This window comes from Durio zibethinus, chromosome 17 (assembly GCF_047325235.1).
Source record: "Durio zibethinus cultivar Kanyao isolate XHJ-2024 chromosome 17, ASM4732523v1, whole genome shotgun sequence".
In the NCBI taxonomy this organism is placed as follows: domain Eukaryota; kingdom Viridiplantae; phylum Streptophyta; class Magnoliopsida; order Malvales; family Malvaceae; genus Durio; species Durio zibethinus.
Window position 1 is genome coordinate 9,288,867 of NC_143178.1, and position 22,383 is coordinate 9,311,249.

At 29.5% G+C, this 22,383-nt stretch overlaps 2 protein-coding genes across 2 annotated transcripts; both read right to left on the reverse strand.

Moving 5' to 3' along the window:
• Positions 1-310: 310 nt before the first annotated feature.
• Positions 311-2,469, reverse strand: LOC111288357 (transcription factor bHLH120-like). The gene is made up of 3 exons (XM_022879235.2): positions 2,032-2,469; positions 1,498-1,836; positions 311-1,412 (listed from the first exon to the last, which is right to left on the reverse strand). The coding sequence occupies exons 1-3, from the start codon at positions 2,233-2,235 to the stop codon at positions 1,323-1,325; spliced, it is 633 nt and encodes a 210-aa protein (XP_022734970.2). The 5' UTR covers positions 2,236-2,469; the 3' UTR covers positions 311-1,322.
• A 13,437-nt stretch (positions 2,470-15,906) lies between these two features.
• LOC111281414 (transcription factor bHLH118-like) lies at positions 15,907-21,067 on the reverse strand. The gene is made up of 3 exons (XM_022869162.2): positions 20,623-21,067; positions 19,960-20,289; positions 15,907-19,877 (listed from the first exon to the last, which is right to left on the reverse strand). The coding sequence occupies exons 1-3, from the start codon at positions 20,902-20,904 to the stop codon at positions 19,812-19,814; spliced, it is 678 nt and encodes a 225-aa protein (XP_022724897.1). The 5' UTR covers positions 20,905-21,067; the 3' UTR covers positions 15,907-19,811.
• Positions 21,068-22,383: the final 1,316 nt, after the last annotated feature.

Sequence of the window (22,383 nt, forward strand, 5' to 3'; positions counted from 1 at the left end):
AATGTTGAAAGTTATTCTTCTACCAAAAAACTGCAACTTGTGAAGATAATGCAATTACTTTAATACAAGTTGGTGGTATGTCTGAGTTTCATTTGAACAGCTCATATAAGTTGTTCTATTCAAATTTTATTTTCATGTTTTGGTTGAGATTTCCTTTTGTTGACCTTGAGCAACTTGCCATGTATATATAGCAATATTGAGGTAGCAGCTGCTGAATTAGGTAAACTTTCTCATAATCTACAATTACTTGTATAAAATGGGTGATAATTACTGAAACTTTTTAAAGATTACAGGAAATTCCTTTGCAGCTCGATAAAAGGTAACATGAAATACGATGTAAATAAGATTGCAATTGAACTTATAATGCCTAATGCTAATTGTATCACTTATCAACTTGGGTGAAAGAGCTCATGCAAAATTTAGTTCTATGGAATTTGGAGAACTGATTATGAATGTCAGGACTAACAACATAAAACTTGTGTCAATAATTCACTTCATTATTTCCTTGGAATATATAGAGAAGCTGGTTAATATTGACACTAGAGGGAAGCAAACACTAATCCCTACTAAATCAAATCCTAATTCCAGCGGATGCCAAGGAAAATAAAACTCCAATAGCAAATTTAATTTCTGTATATATCACACATAATAAAATAGCAAATCTTCAACCATTTTCTATTGCAAGGAGCCAAGGACTACTCTGCTTGATTGTAGATGTATGTCATGAGTTGCATCAGTAATTCTATCAGTGTCTTGTCAGCCACATATTGGAAAAATATAGGTCTTAGATGATTTTATAGCAAGGAAGCCTCTCTAATGGCTGAAATTATCCTACAAACCACACAACTAAAGCCATCCTGAGATTCTGATATCAGTAACATATGGTGGAGCTGAATCCAATCAAGCATAAAATTAAGAATATTGGTTTAACAATGAAGTTGATCTAGTTCTCATTGACATGTAAGAAAATATCTGCCTAGTTTTATCACTTCATTTATCTGAAAAATTAAGGGATAATATGATAATAACAAAATCTCATTAAACTCTACTCCTCTGATACATGTGATAACAGCAAAAATAACAAAATTAGACCTAGACCATTCTCGCTTCTGGAGATTTTCAGAGACGATCTACTACCTTAATACATATTCTCTACCAAGTTTTTCTGAAATCAGAAAACCTCGCAGAGTCGCAAATGATATGGAATATATCAGATATATTATATGGGTCGTACTAAGTAGAAAAAAAAGACCAACCTTACTCAAATCATAATCAAAATGTGGGAGCTGTGATGGGAAAAATCTCCAACAAGAACTTATGGTTTAGTAGCTGGAAATTCGATTCAAGGATGAAATTTCTTCATTTAGTTTCCTTTCCAGCCCAGGTACATCGACGCATGTCAGATCACTGACCTGTAACAGCCAATTAATGCACTTGGTTAGCAGCCTGATAACCGTAAAAACCCACCAAAACCTAGTAGTCAATGAACGATAATACCTCAGATTGGATGGTGTGAATCAGTCCTCCATCAATTCTGGTAGAAATACAGCTAACAACATCAAGTCCTTCTTCAAGCAGTAGTTCTAGCACGCTTGATAGGGTCAAAGCTTGAGCTCCAAGACCAGTTCTGATCAAAACTTCAACACCATCAAATGATTGGCGAACTACAGCACTGCGTGGGCAAGAGTCGTTAGAGCTCGTTCCTTGGTCAAAGCCACTTGAACTTGATGGCTTCTTTAACTCATCTCTCTTGGCATTCAGTTCATCGATCCTATTTTGCAGGTCTTTTATATAGCTCACTGCCCCGTGCATATGATCTGATATTGCACGCTTTCCCTGAAACCCCATGAAAAACCATAAACTCATAATTATGCCAAAGCCAGAATGCAGTTTCTTCCATTATAGAAGAAGAAGCAGCAGTAGCAGTGATGTAAAAAAGCAAAAATGGGTATCCATTAATTAGAAAAGTAATTTCTGCATATGATGTATAATTAGACAAAGAATATTAAAAATTGAATACAAGCTGTTCACCTTGATGTACTCGAGAGGGAGAAGAGTTCGAAGAGAAGCATAAAGGGTAGCCATTTCTTGCCTCCTTTGCCTCTCAATATCCCTATGCATCAGCTTTTTCTTATCATCATCATTGCTAATTTCGCTTTTGTCACTTGCCAATAATTTTCGTTGTAGGCCTCTACTTCCCTTATTAGTGTACAGATTACTAGTACTGCCATCCATGGGAACATAATCCAAAATCTTATTCGGTTGTGTTTTTGAGGGTTGGAATTGGAATTAAGAAACATGGAAGAACATCTCATCCATGGCTTAGGTGCAAAAGGAACATTTACGGCTTGTTTGGATTTGGGATTGTAGACAAGATTTTCCCCCGAGGGGGTAATAAGAGGCAGGCAATTAAAAGCAGTGGACACGTTTGCTAGGGTGTGAGATCTTGGATGGGGCCTAAGATGTCAAGATTCCTTATAATCTTCAGGCAAGTATAATTAAGATCATGAGATATCTCTACCCATGCTATAAAGCCCCTTGTGGACAGTACTGCATTTTATATATTGTACAGCTGATAATTAAGCCACCTACCCTCGTTTTAAAAATTAAAAAAATCAAGTATCTATATGGATTTGCCTTGTTTTATAAGCCTTCCCTTTCAAGAAATCAAATATTCCTATTTGTTTATTTGAAGGAAAATAAAAATATTATTATTTTATGAGTTTGTTTATTAAGCATGCTCAGTGAAATTTTTAAATTTCCTTAATTGTTTTAAAATATTATCACATTTTTATTACTTTTTATATGAATTATTTATTTTTTAAAAATATACACTAATGGGATATGTAGTTACCCTTTCCACTCTGATGGTAGAGATTTTAAATTCATCGGGTGATGAATATTGAGATAAATGTTCGGGTTACTTGATAAAGATTTTTTTTGTTAATATGTAAAGGAAAGTAACTCATAAATGTGCTGCACTGTTACAAAAGTTAAATATATATATAAAGACTAATATTGCATTACCACTATTCCAAAAGATAAACATATCGATAACAACGCAATGTTTAAATGATTTTAATGAGATTTGTTAGCCAATTGGACATATCATTCGAGATTATCTTTTCACGTTAATTTATTAATTCCAGCACTATCTTTTTCAGATTTAAATCTAAGACTTTAAAATTAAACATTAAAATTATAATTAAGTATTATATTCATATAATTAATTATTATATAATAATAAAATTACAGTCATTGAACTAACAAGTTAAAATATAATTAAATCTGCATAGAATGAGATTTGAATTTAAGAATTTATAATCCTAAATTTGCAGTTTAAGTGTTTGATTTTTCTTTTTTTTTTTTTTTTTTGGAGAGCATGAGCATCAGCTAGTGCTTGTTAATTAGGGAAGCATTTCTCACGGGTGTTAGAAAGGCATTTCATAGGTCAAGGAAAAGAATGGGACCTTGCCTTAACGATCTAGCTAGCAGTGGGCCTAGGTTTGAATTTTGCCTTTCGTTTGGGTTATTTCTTCGACTTCAATATATTTATTTTATTACTACGTACACAAACCACATACACAAAACTAAAAAATAAACAATAAAAAATGACACATCATTCTTTTGATTTTTCCGAAACACCCTCAAACCCGAAAGTTTGAGAGAGAAGAGGGTGAGGGATATGGAGTGTTGGTCAATCAGATTTGGGCTGATTTGACGTTGATAGAGTCGGATCAGACCTTTTAGGTTAATTTTCGACTTCGTCGATGCCGGATTTATCTTTTCCGACGACCCTCCCCCTTCTTCGATTCTCTGCCCCACTTTCTCGATTCTCTTTTCCACTCCCCGTTCTCGAACTTTGCCGGCCTCTCCTTTGTGGTCCTGGCAGACAGCAAGGCTATGTCGACGGGCAGGGAGAAAACAAAAAATAAAAAGAAAAAGGGAGACGGTAAATTGAAAAAGAAGAGCTTAATAAATTCGATAACATCTTTAACTTCAAGGACTTAAAAAAAAATACCGATTATGAGTAAAATATAAAATGGCTCTTGAAAACACAATTCTCAAACCCTTAATTGGCAAATAATTTGATTGGAATAAATGAGGTTCAATAAACTTGGAAAAGCATTATATTTTTAGAATTTGAAAAATTGGTTTTTTTTTTTTTTTCCTGCGAAAATCAACGCGCGAGCTTTCAAAGTGGATTGCAAGATAAATTTGATGTAATTAGTTAAAATATGGAGTATCCCAACGTCAAGTTACTTAATTTTTTTTAAAAACAACTTTACTTACCATTCTTCAAACACTTATCAATTATTCTAATATTGGAATGTAAGGAAACAAATTAAGGTATAATAACAAATCATAATTTCTAAATTAATAATATAAAAAATTTTGTTCTTATAAATAATATAATAAAAAATTTTGATATATTATTAACTTATAATTTACTTTATTCTTTATTTTTTTGTTGAAGATTTTGTAAAGAATATATTTGGAAGCGATGTAACTTGTGTTGTCGAGTTAAATAAGTTATCATCAACGTAGTTTGATTCATGTATATTTAGATTATATAATAAATATGTTAAATTTAAATTATATTAAATATATTTATACACAATTAATTGAATTCATAAATATCATATATTCATAAATAATTAAATTTGTGAATAATTAGATCATTTTGGATTTAATTTATAATTAATTAATAATAAATATGACTCTAGATTCAAGATTTTAAATAACATCAAATACTATTCATAAATGTCTAAATTTATGAATAACAAAAGCATACATTAGTGTTAAATTAGATGTTATTAAATGAACCTTGATGATGCGTAAAAAACAAAAAAACAAAAGAAACTAACATGGCAATTTTGTTAGTATTTAAGCATGCAAGATATGTGGGTAAGTATACTATTTTACTTCCTGTAAGATTTTAGCTTAATGACAAAGAAGAAATTTTAAAATTTTGAGATCCTAAATTCAAACAATCTCATTATGTATGTATGCGTTTAATTGTTTAATTATGTTTTAGTTTATTAGTTAATATTATTTAATGATCATAACTTAATTATGATCTAATTTGATTATTCATTTACTATTCTAAAGTTTGAATTTTTAATGTGAGGTTCTTTGATTCTTCAACAAAGTGCCTACTTTTAAGTATTTTAATTCCAGGCATTAGCTTACTTACCTTTCTTTTCTTTCTTTTTTTTTTTATAGTGTAATTATCAAATAGTGTATGTATAATACTCTTTTTGTCACGTAAACATTGTTTTATTTGTATATTTTTAGTTGTCATAAATTTATATTTCATTTTTTTAAAATTATTCTTACATTTTTTTACCACCCACTTCTTTATCTTTTTTCTATTTAAAGGTAATTTTGTAAAGAAAATTTATGATTAATGAAAATAAAATTTTAATTTAAAATTTAATTTGAAATTTAAAATACATGGGACGAATGTCATATTTATGTTTTGTATAGTTTATCACTATGCATTTACAAGTAACTAAGAGTACTCTTTGTATTATAAAAAGAAACCAAGATGAAAATCCTCTCAATAAAAGCTAAAAGAAAGATTTGAAAATGAAGAGCATGAAGTGGATCTCCTTAGTGAACCATCAGGAAAAAATTGATCAGTATGTCATTTATCCCAAACACAAGAAGCCAGACAATCCCCAACTATTTTTTTCAAAGAAAACATTTGAAAAGCCAAAACCTTAGCCAAGAAAACCCTTACCCTATTATGCCATTGGTTTTGTTTACATTGCTAAAGAAGATGCAGAAAAGGCTAAGCTTTAGAAAAGTTGTAAACAACAATTCAACAATGTTGTTCCAAATGTTTCTTCTTAACTTTTTCCTCAAATTTGCATGATGCAATCTATTAGATCTTCTTATGATGCAAAATTTCCTCTTTTTTAGGAATTCAACAAAGATCAATACAGACATATCCCAAAAATCCCAAATCCCATGATAGAGATGAAAATGGAAATCAAAAAAGAATTTCTCCTGCAAAAGTGGTCGTGAATTAGCAAATAAAAAACTATATTATTCAAAATGTAGCCCTGCATAAGATAGATAACAAGTTAGACCAAGTGAACTAACATTTTGACCAAAATCTTGTCAATCTCCAAAATATTATTTTTGACATCTAGGCAAGAATGAATACTATAGATCAAAGCTCAGACAACTGGTTGAATCCAACAATGGCTACACTTATATTTTTGTTGAAAGAGAAATAGAAATGAAAAGTCTCAAGATTAAGCTTACAGGTCTTAGAATCAACTCTGTCAAAAACAATAGCAATAAGCTTTCAAGCTAAAATATCTTTGCCCTAGTTAACACTGGAATGCATGATACTCTTTACCAATGATACACCTCACTTTTACCTCCAAAACCTTTCTTCATCCCATTCCAATACCAACCTAAACAAGCACATTGGTATTCACACCTCCATCCACATCCATTACCTCATACCCTTAACTAATACCTTTTTTTTTCACCCCTTTCAAAACAATCCAGCTTATGATTTCTTTCGCACAAAATATTTTTGCCATCTTACTCTAGCAAATGGCATAAGAAAATATTTCTTAGTTTTTAATTAAAAATATCTTTTTTACTAGAGATGAATCATATTTAGACTCTGATGAAGTATTTTTTTAATGATACTATTGAGATACTCCCATAGATTTTCATAACATTTAATAGTTAAAGTCCTAGATGATAATCTAAAAGTTCATAACCCAGAACCTATAGATAGTGACCAGTAACCTCATCATCTTCTTTAGTCCTATAGTTACTCATCGTCATCTAGATTCTCAATCTTTAAATTGATGACATTTCTCTTTCTTAATGGCACTTAAGATTCCAAGAATTTCTTGTATGGGGACTAGTTGAATTGAATTCCAATTCCAATCTCATAATGCAAAAAGTTTTAATCCATTTTGTTTCAAGACTGGTTGAAACCTTTAAGAACTTTTGGGATAATTTTGGTGAATGCAAAAAGTTATAGTTTCTCCAATGTCCAACAAATACAAAAGCCGTATTTCAATTTTTTGTAATATTTTATGGCTACGACGTTCATCAAATAGACAAGATCAGAGAGTAATTTTTTAAGTTGAAATGCTATTCATTCCATTTAAAAGATTTTGACATATATTACCAATAGTTTTCTCAGTATTTCTACCTTCTTAGTGGTTTTGATGATGTTAATCTGAAATAAAATTTTCTCAACTTAATTTCAGAAAAACTTACCTAACAGACAAGAACTCAGCTTAATCTTGAACTCTTGATTTAAGAAGCATGAACCTTGGTGACATTTATAAAGTTATGATAAAAGCCCTTAACAAGATTTGTAAAGAGCATAAGTACACTTTAGACTTGGTGAATAACTTCAGAAAAATGGATAGACCATGTGCTTATTCATCTATTGGTTTATAGATCAAATATTTTTCTAAAGACACCTCATAACTTTGTCATCAGAAGACAAAAAAATATTTCAAAAAGTTCAATGTGTTCAAACACCCTAGAAGCTTTCACATTTTTAGACAAAAAAAAAACTCTTTAAAAAGCTTAAAAAGTTTCAAAGATTCAAGTTAGTAGAAAGAAAAAAAAACCTGAAAAAAAATCCAACAAATGTTTTTTTTTTTGCGAAAAATCAGGTCATTTTGCAAAGAATTGCCCTAAGTTTGACAAAAAGTTCATTAAAATGATACATGATATTTCTAATATCTCTAGTATTAATCTCTAGGATTATGATCTCAAATTAGTATTCTCCTTTAATGATGAATAGACTCTTCAGTTGCTGTTTATGATCAAACAATATGTTGATGACAGTTTAGACACATATTTGGATAACCACTGTAGACACCTAATTTTGTCCGACATAAATTCATATTATCAATCAGGACTTGTTTTGCACATGGTCCGAGACCTTTATTTTTCAGACTCATTACACAATCTATTTACAAAATCTCAAAATGAAACCTAAATTTGGTAATTTAAAATGATCTATTTTCTACCCTAATTGAAAACCTAAGCTAACCATCAAATGAGGCTTGAAATTGATAAAAAGGAAAAATCCCAAGTAAAGGCCCATTTGTAACTCGAAAGAATGTCTAATTATAAGTTTAATTCCCAACCAAATTATGACCTGTTTAAAGCTTAATGGGCAACCCATAATGTAAAATTTAAAAAGCCATTTACGAAGCCTCAAATGGAGCCCAAATCAACCTAAGCCAAGCCCATTTCAAGCCCATAAGGTGACCCTCTTAGAAACCCATTTACAAGCCTAATTCATGGCCCATTTAGAAGCTTGATATATAAATCAAAACATGGTCCGAAGTATAAAAAAGCCTATAAACAAAGGCCTAAATAAGACATTAAACATGCATAAAAAATTAGGCTAAAATTTAAAAAAAAAGCTTAAAATGGAAAAAAAAAAAAGAATAAAGGAAAAATAAGCCCATTTAGGTAATGGTGATTGGTTTTGCATAGGACTATGAAAAAGGCAAGTGAGTTAAAAAAAAAGAGAGAGAGACAAAAAATGAAGAAGAGGATCCAAATAAAAAAAAGGCTGAAACCGTGAAAACCAAAAAGAAATAAACATTTTTTCTTCATGTGAAGCCTATATGCACTAGAGGACAACCAGCTATAAACAAGCTGAGTTGTCGTAAAGAGCACAAAGCAAAAAAATGAACCATCGAGGATAGAATTTTCACAATAGGTTGTTGTATCATCTAAATTTAAATTATAGATATCATATTTCACAATAAGCTTTTTAAATATAACTATTGAAAATAAATATGAACTGTCGAAAATAAGATTTTTGAGAATTTTGAGTAGTGAGTCTTAATAACTCTTTAAGTAAAAAAATTTCTCTTAATATTACAAAAGTATTAGAACATTTTTAGGGATTTTTCAATGTGTAAGGTTCTTTTTTATTTTTCAAGCAAACAACTAAAAATAAAAATATGCTTTTTTATGATAAAAAATATAAGAAAATTAAATTTTAAATACCAAAATTAAGATCTTTTTGTCAAAATTAAAAGATAATACATAATTAATTATATTTTTTTAATGGGCGTTATAAAGGTGCTAACCTTCTCCACACATAATTGACTTTCGAACTCAAATTATTTTTACAGACCCAAAATTAGTCTTTTTAATTAAGTTTAAAATTTTATTAAGAAAATAAGTTTTAATATGTGGCCAATCATACCTAACTAAAAAAGATTGGTGGTGACTCTTTTTTTTTTCAAATTTATTTAGCGGACCCTAAACCGTTACAACAACCATCAAAAAATGATCATGATCAATGTTTTGAGTACCTATCAACCCCAAGAACTTTAGAAAATCCAAACCATTGAACCTCTAAAGACACCCTTAGCATAAAATACCTAATTATTATTACAAAGAATTTTATTTCATATACAAATAAATATAGTTAGTGTCATAATGATTTTTTAGGAAGAATTTTATTTCATATACAAATAAATATAGTTAGCCATTCGACAAATTTAAAAACAAATAAGAGTCGCCACTAATTTTTTTTAGCTAAGAGTGATTGGCCATATATTAAAATTTTTTTTAATAAAATCTTAAAATTTATTAAAAAAATAATTTTTTTTGTTTGCGAAAATAATTTGGATTCGGGAGTCAGTTATGTATGGGAAAAGATTAACACCTTTACAACACCCATTAAAAAAAGGGTACCAATTAATTATGTATAATCTTTCAATTTTTGACTAAAATTATCTTAATTTTGGTATTTAAAAATTAATTTTTTTAATTAAAATTTTTTTATTGTAGAAAAAAACATATTTTAATTTTAATTTTTATTATTATTCAAATTTATTTGAGAAATATACTAGAACTTTGTTATTAAAAAAAATCTTAAAATATCCCAATATGTTGGTAATATTGAAATAATTTTTCTCACCTAAGGAATTCTTGAAAATCACTACTCAAACTTTCCAAATATCCCATTCTTGGCGATTTGTTTTTATCCTTAAAACCAATATTTTAAATGTATATAAAAAGCTAAGATAACTATAATTTAATCCCGATAATATTTAAAAAAATTTAATTTCTTATTATGTTTATTAAAACAGATAAGAAATATTTATTAAAAATTATTCTAAATGCTCTAATACATTTGCGGCATTTTAGATAAATTTTTTGATCTAGAGATTTTTAAAGAATCACTACTCAAACTTTTTTAAAATCTCATTATCGAAAATTTCATTTACTTTTTATAATAATTATTAATATATATAAGTGATACAATAATATAATTATTTATAAATAAATTTATTTCCAAAAGATGTATATTTTTATATTATTAAAAAAAGTACTTAAACTAAAAATAATGATAAAATGAAAAATTTTTGTATTAAAAAAAAATTTCTAAATATTCTGATACTTTAGTAATTTTTAAAAGATTTTTTCACTTAAAAAATTCATGAAAATGACTACTCAGACTTCTTAGAGTCTCATCATTGAAGATTTTCATTCAACTTTGATCTTGTTACATTATAAGTATAATTTTATAAGGTTAAATTAAAATTATAATCTTAATCATATAATAATTTTTTTAAAAAATGAAAATAATCTATATAACTCTCCTTACCAACACTAAAAAATAATGATAATAATAAATATATATTTATATAAAAAATATATGTAAAATAAACAAGTAAAGAGTGGGTCACATGGAGTTTATCAAATGTTATGCTTGAAATTTAGACCAAATCTATGGTGGGTAGAAATAGAAGTAAGTCAAATGAGATTGAATCAAATCCAAATAGAGCCTCAGTCGGGCCTGGGTCATGGGCCACAAGTTGAGCAAGTCAACTTAGATTGCGGGTTAGATTGGCCTTTTGATTTTGATCTAACCCGTTAGGTGTCTATCTTTTTTTTTTTAAGCTATAAATTCTTAAGCTTTTTTTTTTTAAGTTTCATTTCCAATCTTTTCTTAAAAATATATATATATCATCTTCATAGAAAACCTAAAAGTCTCGATGCTCCAGGGTTGTCACCGCTACCACACATCCGGCGTCAGCCATTGCCTTTATCTTTTTCCTTTTTTTTTCCCTTTTTTTCTTTTTTTTTATTTTTTTACTGGATCTAGCCTTTTTTTTTTTATAAGGTTACTTAGAGTTGTTGGGTTTCTCCTCAAAGGATGACTGTATATTTTTTATTTTTTGGCTAAGGGTTTTTTAGTGGATGATTAGCTGTCTATGTGTGGTTGGGGTGATTTTATAGGAGGTTTGGCTAGGCGATAGGGTAGGCTTGTGAAAGCTATGTGTCAAGATTGAGGTTGATACAAGCAGAGGATGTTCTAGGGTTGATAGAGATTGGGTAATGGCCATGGTGATCTTGTAACAATGGTAGCCGTGAAATGGCTTGTGCTCCTAGGACTAGTTTAAGGTTGCTAGGAATGGTGCTTTAGTAGTTGAAGCTCTTAGTGTTAAGAGGTAAGCCGATGAAGAGATTCGGTTAGGGTTGACACGAGCAGGGGGTAGTTTTGATGACGTAAGGGCGAGTTGGGTTATGATGGCAAGGGCATAGGTTGAAGCTAACACAGGGCAAAATTGGTGAATGTGGCAGCTTAGGGTTAGGGTGTTTTGAGGGTTGGGATTAGTAAAAAGCTAAGAATGGGTTTGGCGTTACGCGAGTAAAAGGTGCAAGTAAGGTCGGGGTTTCTACCATAGATTGGTTTTGAGATCGACCAGAATAGTGAAAGGGCTTGTTTTTAAGGGTAGGAGTCAATGCAGCTGGTTCAATTAGAGCTAGTAGGGTTTGAGACATACAAAGGCTATGGCTTTGGATTAGAGTGCGTATAGAGCGCGATGCTAGGGAAAATGATAAAGATTGGTGCTATGAGGGTTTTGAATGAGTGCTATGTGTTGGGGTATTGGCTTGTTAAAGGATTTTGGCATTGGGGTTAAGGAGTTGTTGGGTGATTTGCTATAAGGGGTCTGGTAAGGTGAGGAACGGTTGGAGATGAGAGCTGTAAAGCGTGAGTTTTAAGATTGGTTAAGGCTTCAGGCTTAGTGATAGAGTTCTCATGAGTTTGTTATATGTAAGTGCTTCTAGGGTCGGTTGTGGCAAGACTAGGGTTTGGTGTAGGGAAGGATTTTACAGGGGTTCTTAAGCATAAATTTTGGCCAAAGAAGATGGTGATCGTGTCTTGAATGGATATAGGTTGGAGTTTGGAGATGGTCTAACGTGAGCCAAGGCTAGGGGTTCTTGTGTGGAAGTTGGTCAATGGAAAAAGCTAGAAAAGGCTTGGTGCTAAGGGTTTGTTCTAGTTGAAAGGCTATATGGCTGTGTCCAAGCTACCTTTCTTCATGAATTGTCTTCCATTTATCCATGAAAATGTGCAGTCCCATTTTAGCTTTTTGTGACCTACAAGCACTTTGAGGGTACTGTTGCAAGGTAATGGTCCGTGCAATTACTTGGCAATCATTACCCATTGGTTGTCTTTTTCCTTTATTTCTATTCTTTTGGCTTTTTGTTGTTTTGTATTTTTGCTTTTTTTTTTGTAATTTTTAATTTTTTGTTAATTCAATTAATTTTGAAAAATAAAAATAAAAAATAAAAATAAAGATAAAGATAAAGATAAAAATAAAAGTGGAGTTAAAAGCTTAATTTAGGTATAAAATTGGAGCTTTAGGCTGAAAAAATCGATTTGGGCTCCTATTAGGCCTTTAAGCCCAAGTGATTGAATTTTGATTTGAAACTAAAAATGTTTCAAGAATAATTAGTTTGAGATAAGTTTGAAACACGTTAATTCAATTATCGTGCTTAAATTAGTCTAAATTAAATTATTTGAATCAAATATAAAAATCGAACAAAAGCCAAATCAACATGAATTAAATTATTTAAATTTTGCAAATTGATTCCAAAACGATTAATTTGGAACAAATCTGAATGAGTTTAATTTAATTAAATCCCATTTAAGTTAGCCCCATATTAAAATGTTAAAATCAAATTTAAAAATTAAACAAATTCAAGTCAAGCCGGACAAAACTAAGTGTCTACAGGTAGATTTCATTCTTGCCTTGGTTTCTAATTTATTTTTCTAGTTTCACTTCCATTCTTAAATTTTGAATTATTTTATTTGGATCGTTAATCTTTTAAAGTAGTTTTATTTGATCTTTTTAACAGCTTTTTTTCATTAATGTTTTAAAAATATCCCCATGGCAATGCCAACAAAATGTCCATGTGATGTGTTGTGTAATTTGGGACATATCACATTCACACTTATAATAATTAAAGTATAATTAATCGATCATAATTTAGTCAAAATTTTATATGAAATTTATATTCAAAAGTGAAAAATCTCTACATAAATTTTTATTTTTATTGGATAATTATAATATTATAATAAAAAAATTATAACTAATATACTAGCGTAAAAATTATGTCAATATTAACAAAATTATTTGAGGGAATGACCAAAATGAAATTATTTAAAAAAGTTAAGAATTCAAATTAAATTGAAAACTAAAGTAGAACCAAAATAAAACCAAAATAATAAAAAAAAATAGAGATCATGGATTAAATTTTCCAAATAAATAAATAAATAATGAAATGTACCTTTTTTTTTTTTTTGGCATGCATGCATATCTTGGATTAGTTGAAAAGCCACACATATAAGGCATATTAAATATAGAAAATTCTTCGTCCAAATATTGAAAGCAAAATTATTAAAGTTTTTTAAAATTAAAAAGAATTCCCTTGGCGTGTATAATTCACAATTTAATGATGACCCATAGATAGCAATTAAAAAAAAATTAATATGGTAATTTAAAGTTAAATTTATGCTATGTTGGAATGGTTAATTTTGTATGAACTATAGGTTGGGTAGTAAATGAATCAAATATGAATAAAAGAACTAATGTCTTTGATTTATTTGTTTATTTTTAAAAATATTCCGACTTGTTTGTATCTAGTAAAAAATTATTCTATTTATTCTAGCTTAATTCGTTCAAATGATAAGATGTTCGCATACAGTCTATATCCGGCTCGATTAAGCTAAATGAACTCATTTATAAATATTAAATTAAAATATTCACAAACATATATAAACCAACATATTCATGAATAATAAACGAACCATAACTAAATAAATTTAAACAAATAAATCTTAAATGAATATAAATGAATCTTAAAATAAGATTAAGATAAAAGTAAACATGTATTATTATTATTATTATTATTATTATTATTAATAAATAAATTTTAAATGAATCTTAAACGAATTTATTTATGAATATAAATGATCTAAATATATCTCTATTCGTTTTTAGTTTGTTTAATGCATGAATATAAAAATACTGTACAAAACTATTTATTAAATTTAATAATTGAATATAAACAAATAAAAACTGAATATATTCATAAATAATTCATTGAAAATTTTATTGTTTACACTTTTATCTCTAAGAAGGCCAAAAAGATAAACAAAATGATTTTATTTTGTATAATCTTCTTTCTGTCTCTTCAACATAAAGTAGGAAACATGAATCATGAAAGTTTCTTAATTTTTGACATGGTGACAGGTGATTAATAAGTCAAATATTTTGCTGTATTCATACTTAAATTGAGGACCACAAAATTAACCATGTGCTTATTACTAATTAAAAACATTATTTTATTAAAAACATAAAAGCAACAAAAAGAAAAGATGCCGAAATTTTAGAAATTTATGTTGACAAATATATCAATTTAAAAGTAATTTGAAAGTTGTTCAACTATATAAATATGGTGATATCATTAAAAAAAAAAAAAAGCGCCAAAACAAACAGCAAAATTGTTTTTTCTGCGATGTAAATGTGAGACGCCAAATATACAGTAAAAATCATTTCAAAAACGTTTTCATGCTTGTAAATGCATGCATTAACTAATTTCGGAAAAGATTAAAGAACCCAGAAAAAAGAGGCCTTTCAGTTTCCGGGGTTTGGTAGGTTGAAGAACATAAAATAAGCCGCAACACCAACAGTATCAAGGGAAGATCTCTACGGATGTGAAATTTCAATGTATTTTATTTGCAGGCAGTGGTGACTGGCATGGCCAATTGGCCATGGGGCCAACGAATTTCAATTTCTATCACTATTTTATGTTGCTTAGCTGCCAATTTTGTAATGGTTAGTACGTACTGATTATGTTAAGTGCTGGGCCCTTTTTGCTTTTAGTCGCAACGAATTTCTTTCAACAATGTGATTTAATTTGGGATGGCCTGCTTATATTATAGTTGAAAGTTGACAAGTTAATTAAAATGATTTTGACCAATAATTTGAGGGATATCGTCTCATTTTGCTTTGTATAAACATTTAGTCTTAGTCTGAATCATCTTTACGATATCTAGATATAAAAACCTTTGTAATTCATCAGTTGTAATTTTGTATATACATTGAGTTAATATTTGATGTTATGTCAATGTAATTTTTTTTAATTTTATAAATGAAATCAAGATATTGATACATGTTTTATTTTTTAATTTTTTAAATACACTTTATAAAAAATATGTATCACCCTACTAACTCTATTTACAGAATCTAAAATCTCCACTAACAGTTAATGAAATAATTTATCATATATGTTTTGATGAATATAATCACAAGTTCATTTTACATCTAAGTGAATTAAGCAATAATTAAATCGTAATTACATCTTTCCTTTCATTAAAAAAAAAAAAAAAAAAAAAAAAACTGATCAGATTTAAGTCTATTGTCTCCAGCCTTTCTTTTTCTTTTCTTTTCTTTTTCATTTTTGTTTTATCAAACTGTATAGTCTACAACTTAATTATAATCAAAAGAAAATTTATATATATATATATATATTAATAGCAATTTTAAAATATCCTTGAACAGGAGGCAAGGGCCATCCCCAAATTTCAACTCCCTTATTTTATAGGGACTGGTTCCATCAAAATTTCTATTTTGGCCTCTTCTCCATTAAAATTACTGTTTTAACCTCCTTTTATCCATTTTCTGCCTTTACTTCTATCCTCCAAGATAATCCCTTAAATATTAAAGTTCTAAATTAGAGACTTCTTGTAAAGAATTGCTGAATTAGTGAGTTGCTTAATCTTCTTTTTTGGAGATAAAAATATGGTTGCCACAGCACTATTTAATTTGGTCACCGATTTGGGTGTTTTATATAATGGATTTTATCTAAAATGGAAAAGGTTTTACAAGATAATTTTTTTTTTTATAATATGGTCAAGGGTATCTTCAAATTTTGCTTGAACTTAATCTTCTTTTCAATGATGTTAAAGATGCATTCTCCCATATCGATCTGGTGCATTCATGCTTATTCTCTCAAAATACTTTCTATAAAAATCAAATTCTGATTGAAATAAAAAAGAAAACTCCTCTATTTACAAACCACACTAATCCCTCGTAACTAGATAAATATGATGAAAGGGGTTCCTAGTATGATTTACTTAAAACATTTAATAAACTATAGTAAAAATAATTGAAAGATGGGGAGAATATTGAATACAAGTATCAATAACTAGTAAGATTTAGGTAGAACAAATTAAATCTTAATTTAATTGCATATTATCTTTTTTTTTTAAAATTTCTTTTAAAGATGAATAGAGATCCTTTATTATCTTGACTTCCTCAATACATATGCACAAAAATGAAGTTAAGATCAAGTAGAATTTAAAGATATAGAAGGATCAAAGTTACAAGGACTAATGTATAAGGAGTTAATGCCACCATTTTCTTTATTCCATTATGGAATGAAGAAAATCTATCGTCAAAAAAATTATAATGGTGCAGCATTATTATGACCAGCTACCTAGCACTATCCAGGGAATATAAAGTCAAAGATTTCTAGGACGAGTGACGTCGACAAAATACTCCTTTTACTAAATATAAATTATTAAAATTTAAAATATCACTATTTGCAATTATAAGTTTAGTCGCAACAAAGCCCTTTGTTCCTTTCTGAAGTTGACAGGTTTAACATTTTAATTGACTCCAAATCTCCAATGGCCAAATAGTCAATTACCTTTTTCCTTCATTGAAAGCTCTAATATTTTCTGCCCTCTGGCCTTAAACTCGTTCGTCATTCTTCGGTGGCTTAAATGTCAGTCATCAGCCAAAAACAATTAAACAAGAAAAAAAGAAGAATGAAAGCATATGTGCTGACCGATCAAAACTAGCTATGTTCCAAAAGAATGCAGTATGTTCTGTTCGATCGTTTAGCCGAATTAGCATCATCAAAACATATCACCTATTGTCCAATAATATATGATTTGGTAATTGGTAAAATGTCTAAACAGTTTTGCCAACGGCCGCCAACTCACAACTTGCGCATCTGATCATGCTTGTCCCATTAATTTTAACATATGTTTCACATTTTTTTTTTTTTTTTTGTGGTGCAAAATGTTTGCCATCCTTTGAATCATGTTAAACTCAATCACCATTCTCATTTCTCAACCATAATTCTGAATGAAAAGCCAGAACAACTATCAGGTAGCTCAAATAAAACAAAAAGAAACATACTTTTTCCTAGACATAGGCAGACAATATGATTCCAGCATTCACCATTACAAATCAATTATGATTTCGCTTGTTTTCTATGACCAATTTTTAGTACCGTCCCATATATATATATATATATATATATATACACACATATATACACTCACTCCCTCGTCGACGAACCAAACGCATTTTTTGGTAATAAACAGCTTTCCTGAAAACGAGGTATTCACAAGAATTAAGGCATCAATTTTGTAAATATCACCAGAAGCTGAACTCAACTAAACGAGGCTTTGGGAAAATATACTTCAAGACCATGTAATTGAGGGATATCCTTTGCAGTAATCCTGCATATCTATATTTCTACAATACTGTGAGACTTGACCATTTGATGCTATAAATGACATGCATACCAACCATTCAGGAAATCATTATTAAAGCAGAAGATAGAATCATTTGGAATCAAAAGAGAAAGAATTTACATGTTATGAATTTTTAAATAACCTTAATTATAAGCTTAGCAAAATCTTCCCTTCTTGCAAAAGGGAATTCAATTAATTAAAGATATCTTAATTTATCTTGCAAAAAATAAATAAATAAAAGAATAAATTTTATGATTAGAATGACAAATTGTATGTCTACTTGCACGATTACTTTAGGTACATGGAATGGAACCACCGTCATACATATTTCCATAAAATAATTAAGTCAAACCAAAGAGTCAGCAAACCATATATATGTAAGAGAGTTTTCTAGGAATAATTCTGCATTATAAAAAAATACAGAATGTCTTCCATTTTCTGTTAACTTTCTAGAACCTGCATCAACTGTTTGCATAGTGAAAATGAATGTAAAATGCCAGTTTCAATTAATCATCTAAGCATAAAATTAAGAACCATGTATGTAAAGCTTAAAAAATTTTATGTATGTATTAGTATGGACAATGGGGCTGCGATTGCATGTAACACATGCTTGGGAGAAATATTTATCACAACAATCTGTCTTGAAGCAGGTTTTTGATTTGATTTTAGTTCACCCATACAATCGAGTTGGCAGACCTTGAAAAAATAAAAGAGGTGGAGATTATGTGAGCTGGCATAGATAATTTGACAGATATTTGGAAATATTTTCTCCTGAATAACAAATCATAGATAAGGGATATCAATAGAAGAATAGAACACAATATCTTATTGGTCATATAAATATATTTCAGGCATATGGGGACAAGTCGGTGTATCTAACCCATCATGTAATTAATTAGTGTGACGCTTCATAAATTTAACCCATTCTCAAGACTATGGAAAAACAAATTCATAAAATATACATGTAAATATACTTGCAGACAGTAGTCACCACTATATAATACAATCTCAAGTAGATAAATTTTTATGAAATTTAAGCTCAATGCACAGATGTGATGAATAATTTTAGCTTACGATTAATTAGAAGATTGCAAATTAGAGACACCCCTTTACTGCATTCCCATGTACACAATCTTAATTATGATAATAAGTCCTATAATGGAGTGATAGAGTACATGACTAATTAATTATTCAATATCTAGTCATAAATTAGATTTTCATATAGTTAATTACAGTGTTGATCGAATATCCCTTCTCTTATTAACAAGAGGGGAAATTCCTTGAGCATTTGATGATATGCAAATGAGGCAAATATCTAGCTAGACGATCCAATTCATCAATTATGAATTCATACTACTTAAGCAAGACAAGAAATTAAAAGAGAACGGTTTATTGCCACTGACTACACACTCTTCAGGTGAAGTTCCTCCCTAGCTGAAATTTTTAGAAGATTGTCATTGCTCCCCAACTGAGAGTTTTGGAAAGTGAAAATTTTGTTCATATTTTTAGACACATAATACAGTGACCTATGAGTGAACTTACCATCGAACTACTGATACGGATACCTTAACTTTACCATCCAAGTTGCAATGTCTCAATACCAACTCTGGCAATTTCATTTGGACCGCAAGAGGAAGCAATGCAATGCTGGAAAGAAGTCTTAATTAGGGGAAAGTTGATCGCAAGGATAAGGATTGCACTGACACATTTTCCAGAAAAAAAAAAAACTGTTATGGAGGATGTCTAACATTTCCTCTTTCCAGCAAAGTTCCTTGACATTCCGAGGCTGCAATAAGTGGATATCACAACTTATATATACAGATCAGACGGATAAAAAGAAGTCCATTTCTCAAATTGGAAGTCAGATTAAGTCAATGCCAGTGGTGAAGAGATCAATCCCTATCAAGCACAAATACAAATTAAGTTACTTAATTTATTACTTCACTAGCTTGGATAGTTTCTGCTGCAGCCCGGATAGATTGACGCTTGTTGGATCATTGACCTATGAAGTGAAATGAAATAAGGAAACCGATTGCTTTTGTAACAACTTTAAAATAGAAAGAAATTGCTAAAAAAAAAATCACCTCGGTTTGGATAGTATGAAGTAAATATTCTTCTGATTTGGTGGAAACACAACTAACAACTGGAAGTCCTTCATCAACGAGAACAGCTAATACTCTTGATAGGGGCAAGTCTTGCTCCTTGAAGCCACAACGAAACATAATCTCGATACCTATCAAGCATGGTCGGATTATGAAGCAGTGGTTTGAACTTTCAGTTCCCGAGACAAGAGAAGCCAAATTGGACACTCTCTTCGTTTCATGTTTTTTAACATCAAGGTCTTTGACCTTCTTTTCTAAGTGTTGTATATAATTCACTGCCTCGTTCATGTGATCCGACATCGAGCGCTTTCCCTGAAACCCCATCAAAACGCATACTAAAGCTTTTACGGAATGAACATGTACAACTCCATCAAAGCCATAATTGTTGTTTCTTTTCCGGGTGGATATGTACAACCCGAGTGACAGGAATTTAAGTAAAAAAATCTTAAGCTCTACCCTTTCCCTTCCTCCACAGTCCACGCAAATTTGCATGTGTAATATGAGGAAAAGAAAAAGTCTTGAAGAAATTGATCATAAGGGTAAGGAAAAAAGGAAAAAAGAAATAGAGGTTAATTAAGGGAACCAGTTTTATGTCAAAAATGGTACAACCCCATGAAATTTGACCTGATTGTGAGAAGCTTTTACCTTGATATATTCATCAGGGAGAAGAGATCGAAGTGAAGCATAAAGGGAGGCCATATCTTGTCTCCTTTGGCGTTCAAGCTCCCTATGCAACTTCTGTTTCTTATATTTATCACAAGGAAACCCTTCGGTACTACCCTCCATTTGACAGACTTTCCCCCTCCGGCTTTTCCCCATGCCTTCCAGTGAAGCATGACCCGTAATCAGATCTTGAGGGATTTTGTGTTGGTTAGAACTGGAGAAAGTCTGGTACACCGGGTCATCGCTTTGTTGTAAAGGAAACATTCTGCAAATATTATTCACAAATTCCAGCTTTTTGTCTCTTGGGAAAAAAAATTAAAATTGGTAGTTAAAGGGGATAGCTTATATTAGGGTATGTAATATGTATATGTGAATGTGATAATTCTTCAATGGGGCCACAGATTCTTTCTTCGAAATTTTCTTCAAATAAACAAATGCTGAAAGAGAAATGACCTCCCCAGCCATTGTTAAAAGTTTGGGTTCAAGTTTTAGGTACTGTAGCTTTGCACAAAAGTAACCCCACTTACATGCATTCACACAAGGGAGACGAATCTTCACCGTCTAATGTTCACAAACGATTGAAAATGTTTAGAAGTTGAATGGAGTGTGATGAGACGGATTTAATTAAATATGTAATTAACAAGCACTACCTCCTAGTCCTAGTTGACTTTATATAGTTTGTAAGGGGCAAATTTAATTTGCATTACTTTTTATTTTTGACACATGTAGCACGCTTATTACACCAATTAATTGTATATTATAATTTTTTTTTTTTTGCAACAAATGTTAATTTTCTATGTTAACAAGGCAAAAGTTAGTCACTTACTTGGGATTTAATTAAAAAAAAAATTATCCACATGTTATTGGAGTATATAGTCAAGAGAAAAGATTCAAATATTTAATACAAAATTTTCATTAGTACAATCAAAAGACAAATAAAAATAACAACACTCTACTGCATAATGTATATCTTACAGATTCTTATCACATGAATTTGATTTCGTGAAAATTAACCTAAACTTAATTTGATGCGAAAATTCCATGATAACTCTCACAAAATCAAAATCAGATCATAATTTCATATTACATCAAACTTGTTAATATTCATTCACCCTTAATTAATTTGCGGAAGTTTAGTTTCTAATTATATTCAAATGAGGGTAGCCTAATTAATTACCTAGTTCTTTCGTGCATCTTTAAAACCGTAATCATTTCTTTGTACAATTTGACAATCTTATGCTCTCAATTACATGAAAGCTCAATTACTTGAATAATGTTACTTGGCTCATTAATTTTGTTTTAAATATTTATATTTTTTATCATATAATTATTAAATAAATTGAAAATTTTATCAATTTATGGATAAATTTAAAAATAATAACGATTTGGATCAAATTGGAATTGATTCAATTTTATAGATAATACATAATATTATAAATTTTTAAAATTCAATTCAAATCTAATTTAAATTTTTTTAAATCGATTCAAATCAATTTTTTCAATTTGGTTTAATTTACCAGTTTTTAAATTTATTTTCTATATTATTTTAATTTATTTAAATATAAAATAATTTTTTTATTTTATAAAAATTTAAAATATATAAAAAATAATAAAAATAAATAATTCAATTTATTTTCTTTTTAAAATTTTTCACTTTTCAATCTAAACTTAATATATATTTAATATTTAAATTTAATCTGAATTAAATAAAAATATCAATCCAAATTAAACAAATATAATTTC

Coding starts and splice junctions, on each gene's coding strand:
- LOC111281414 (XM_022869162.2), bottom strand. CDS start 20,904: ATGTTTCCTTTACAACAAAGCGATGACCCGGTGTACCAGACTTTCTCC. Junction 20,290..20,622: donor TCCCTGATGAATATATCAAG/GTAAAAGCTTCT, acceptor ATGGGGTTTCAG/GGAAAGCGCTCGATGTCGGA. Junction 19,878..19,959: donor TTCATACTATCCAAACCGAG/GTGATTTTTTTT, acceptor TTCACTTCATAG/GTCAATGATCCAACAAGCGT.
- LOC111288357 (XM_022879235.2), bottom strand. CDS start 2,235: ATGGATGGCAGTACTAGTAATCTGTACACTAATAAGGGAAGTAGAGGC. Junction 1,837..2,031: donor TCCCTCTCGAGTACATCAAG/GTGAACAGCTTG, acceptor ATGGGGTTTCAG/GGAAAGCGTGCAATATCAGA. Junction 1,413..1,497: donor TTCACACCATCCAATCTGAG/GTATTATCGTTC, acceptor TGGCTGTTACAG/GTCAGTGATCTGACATGCGT.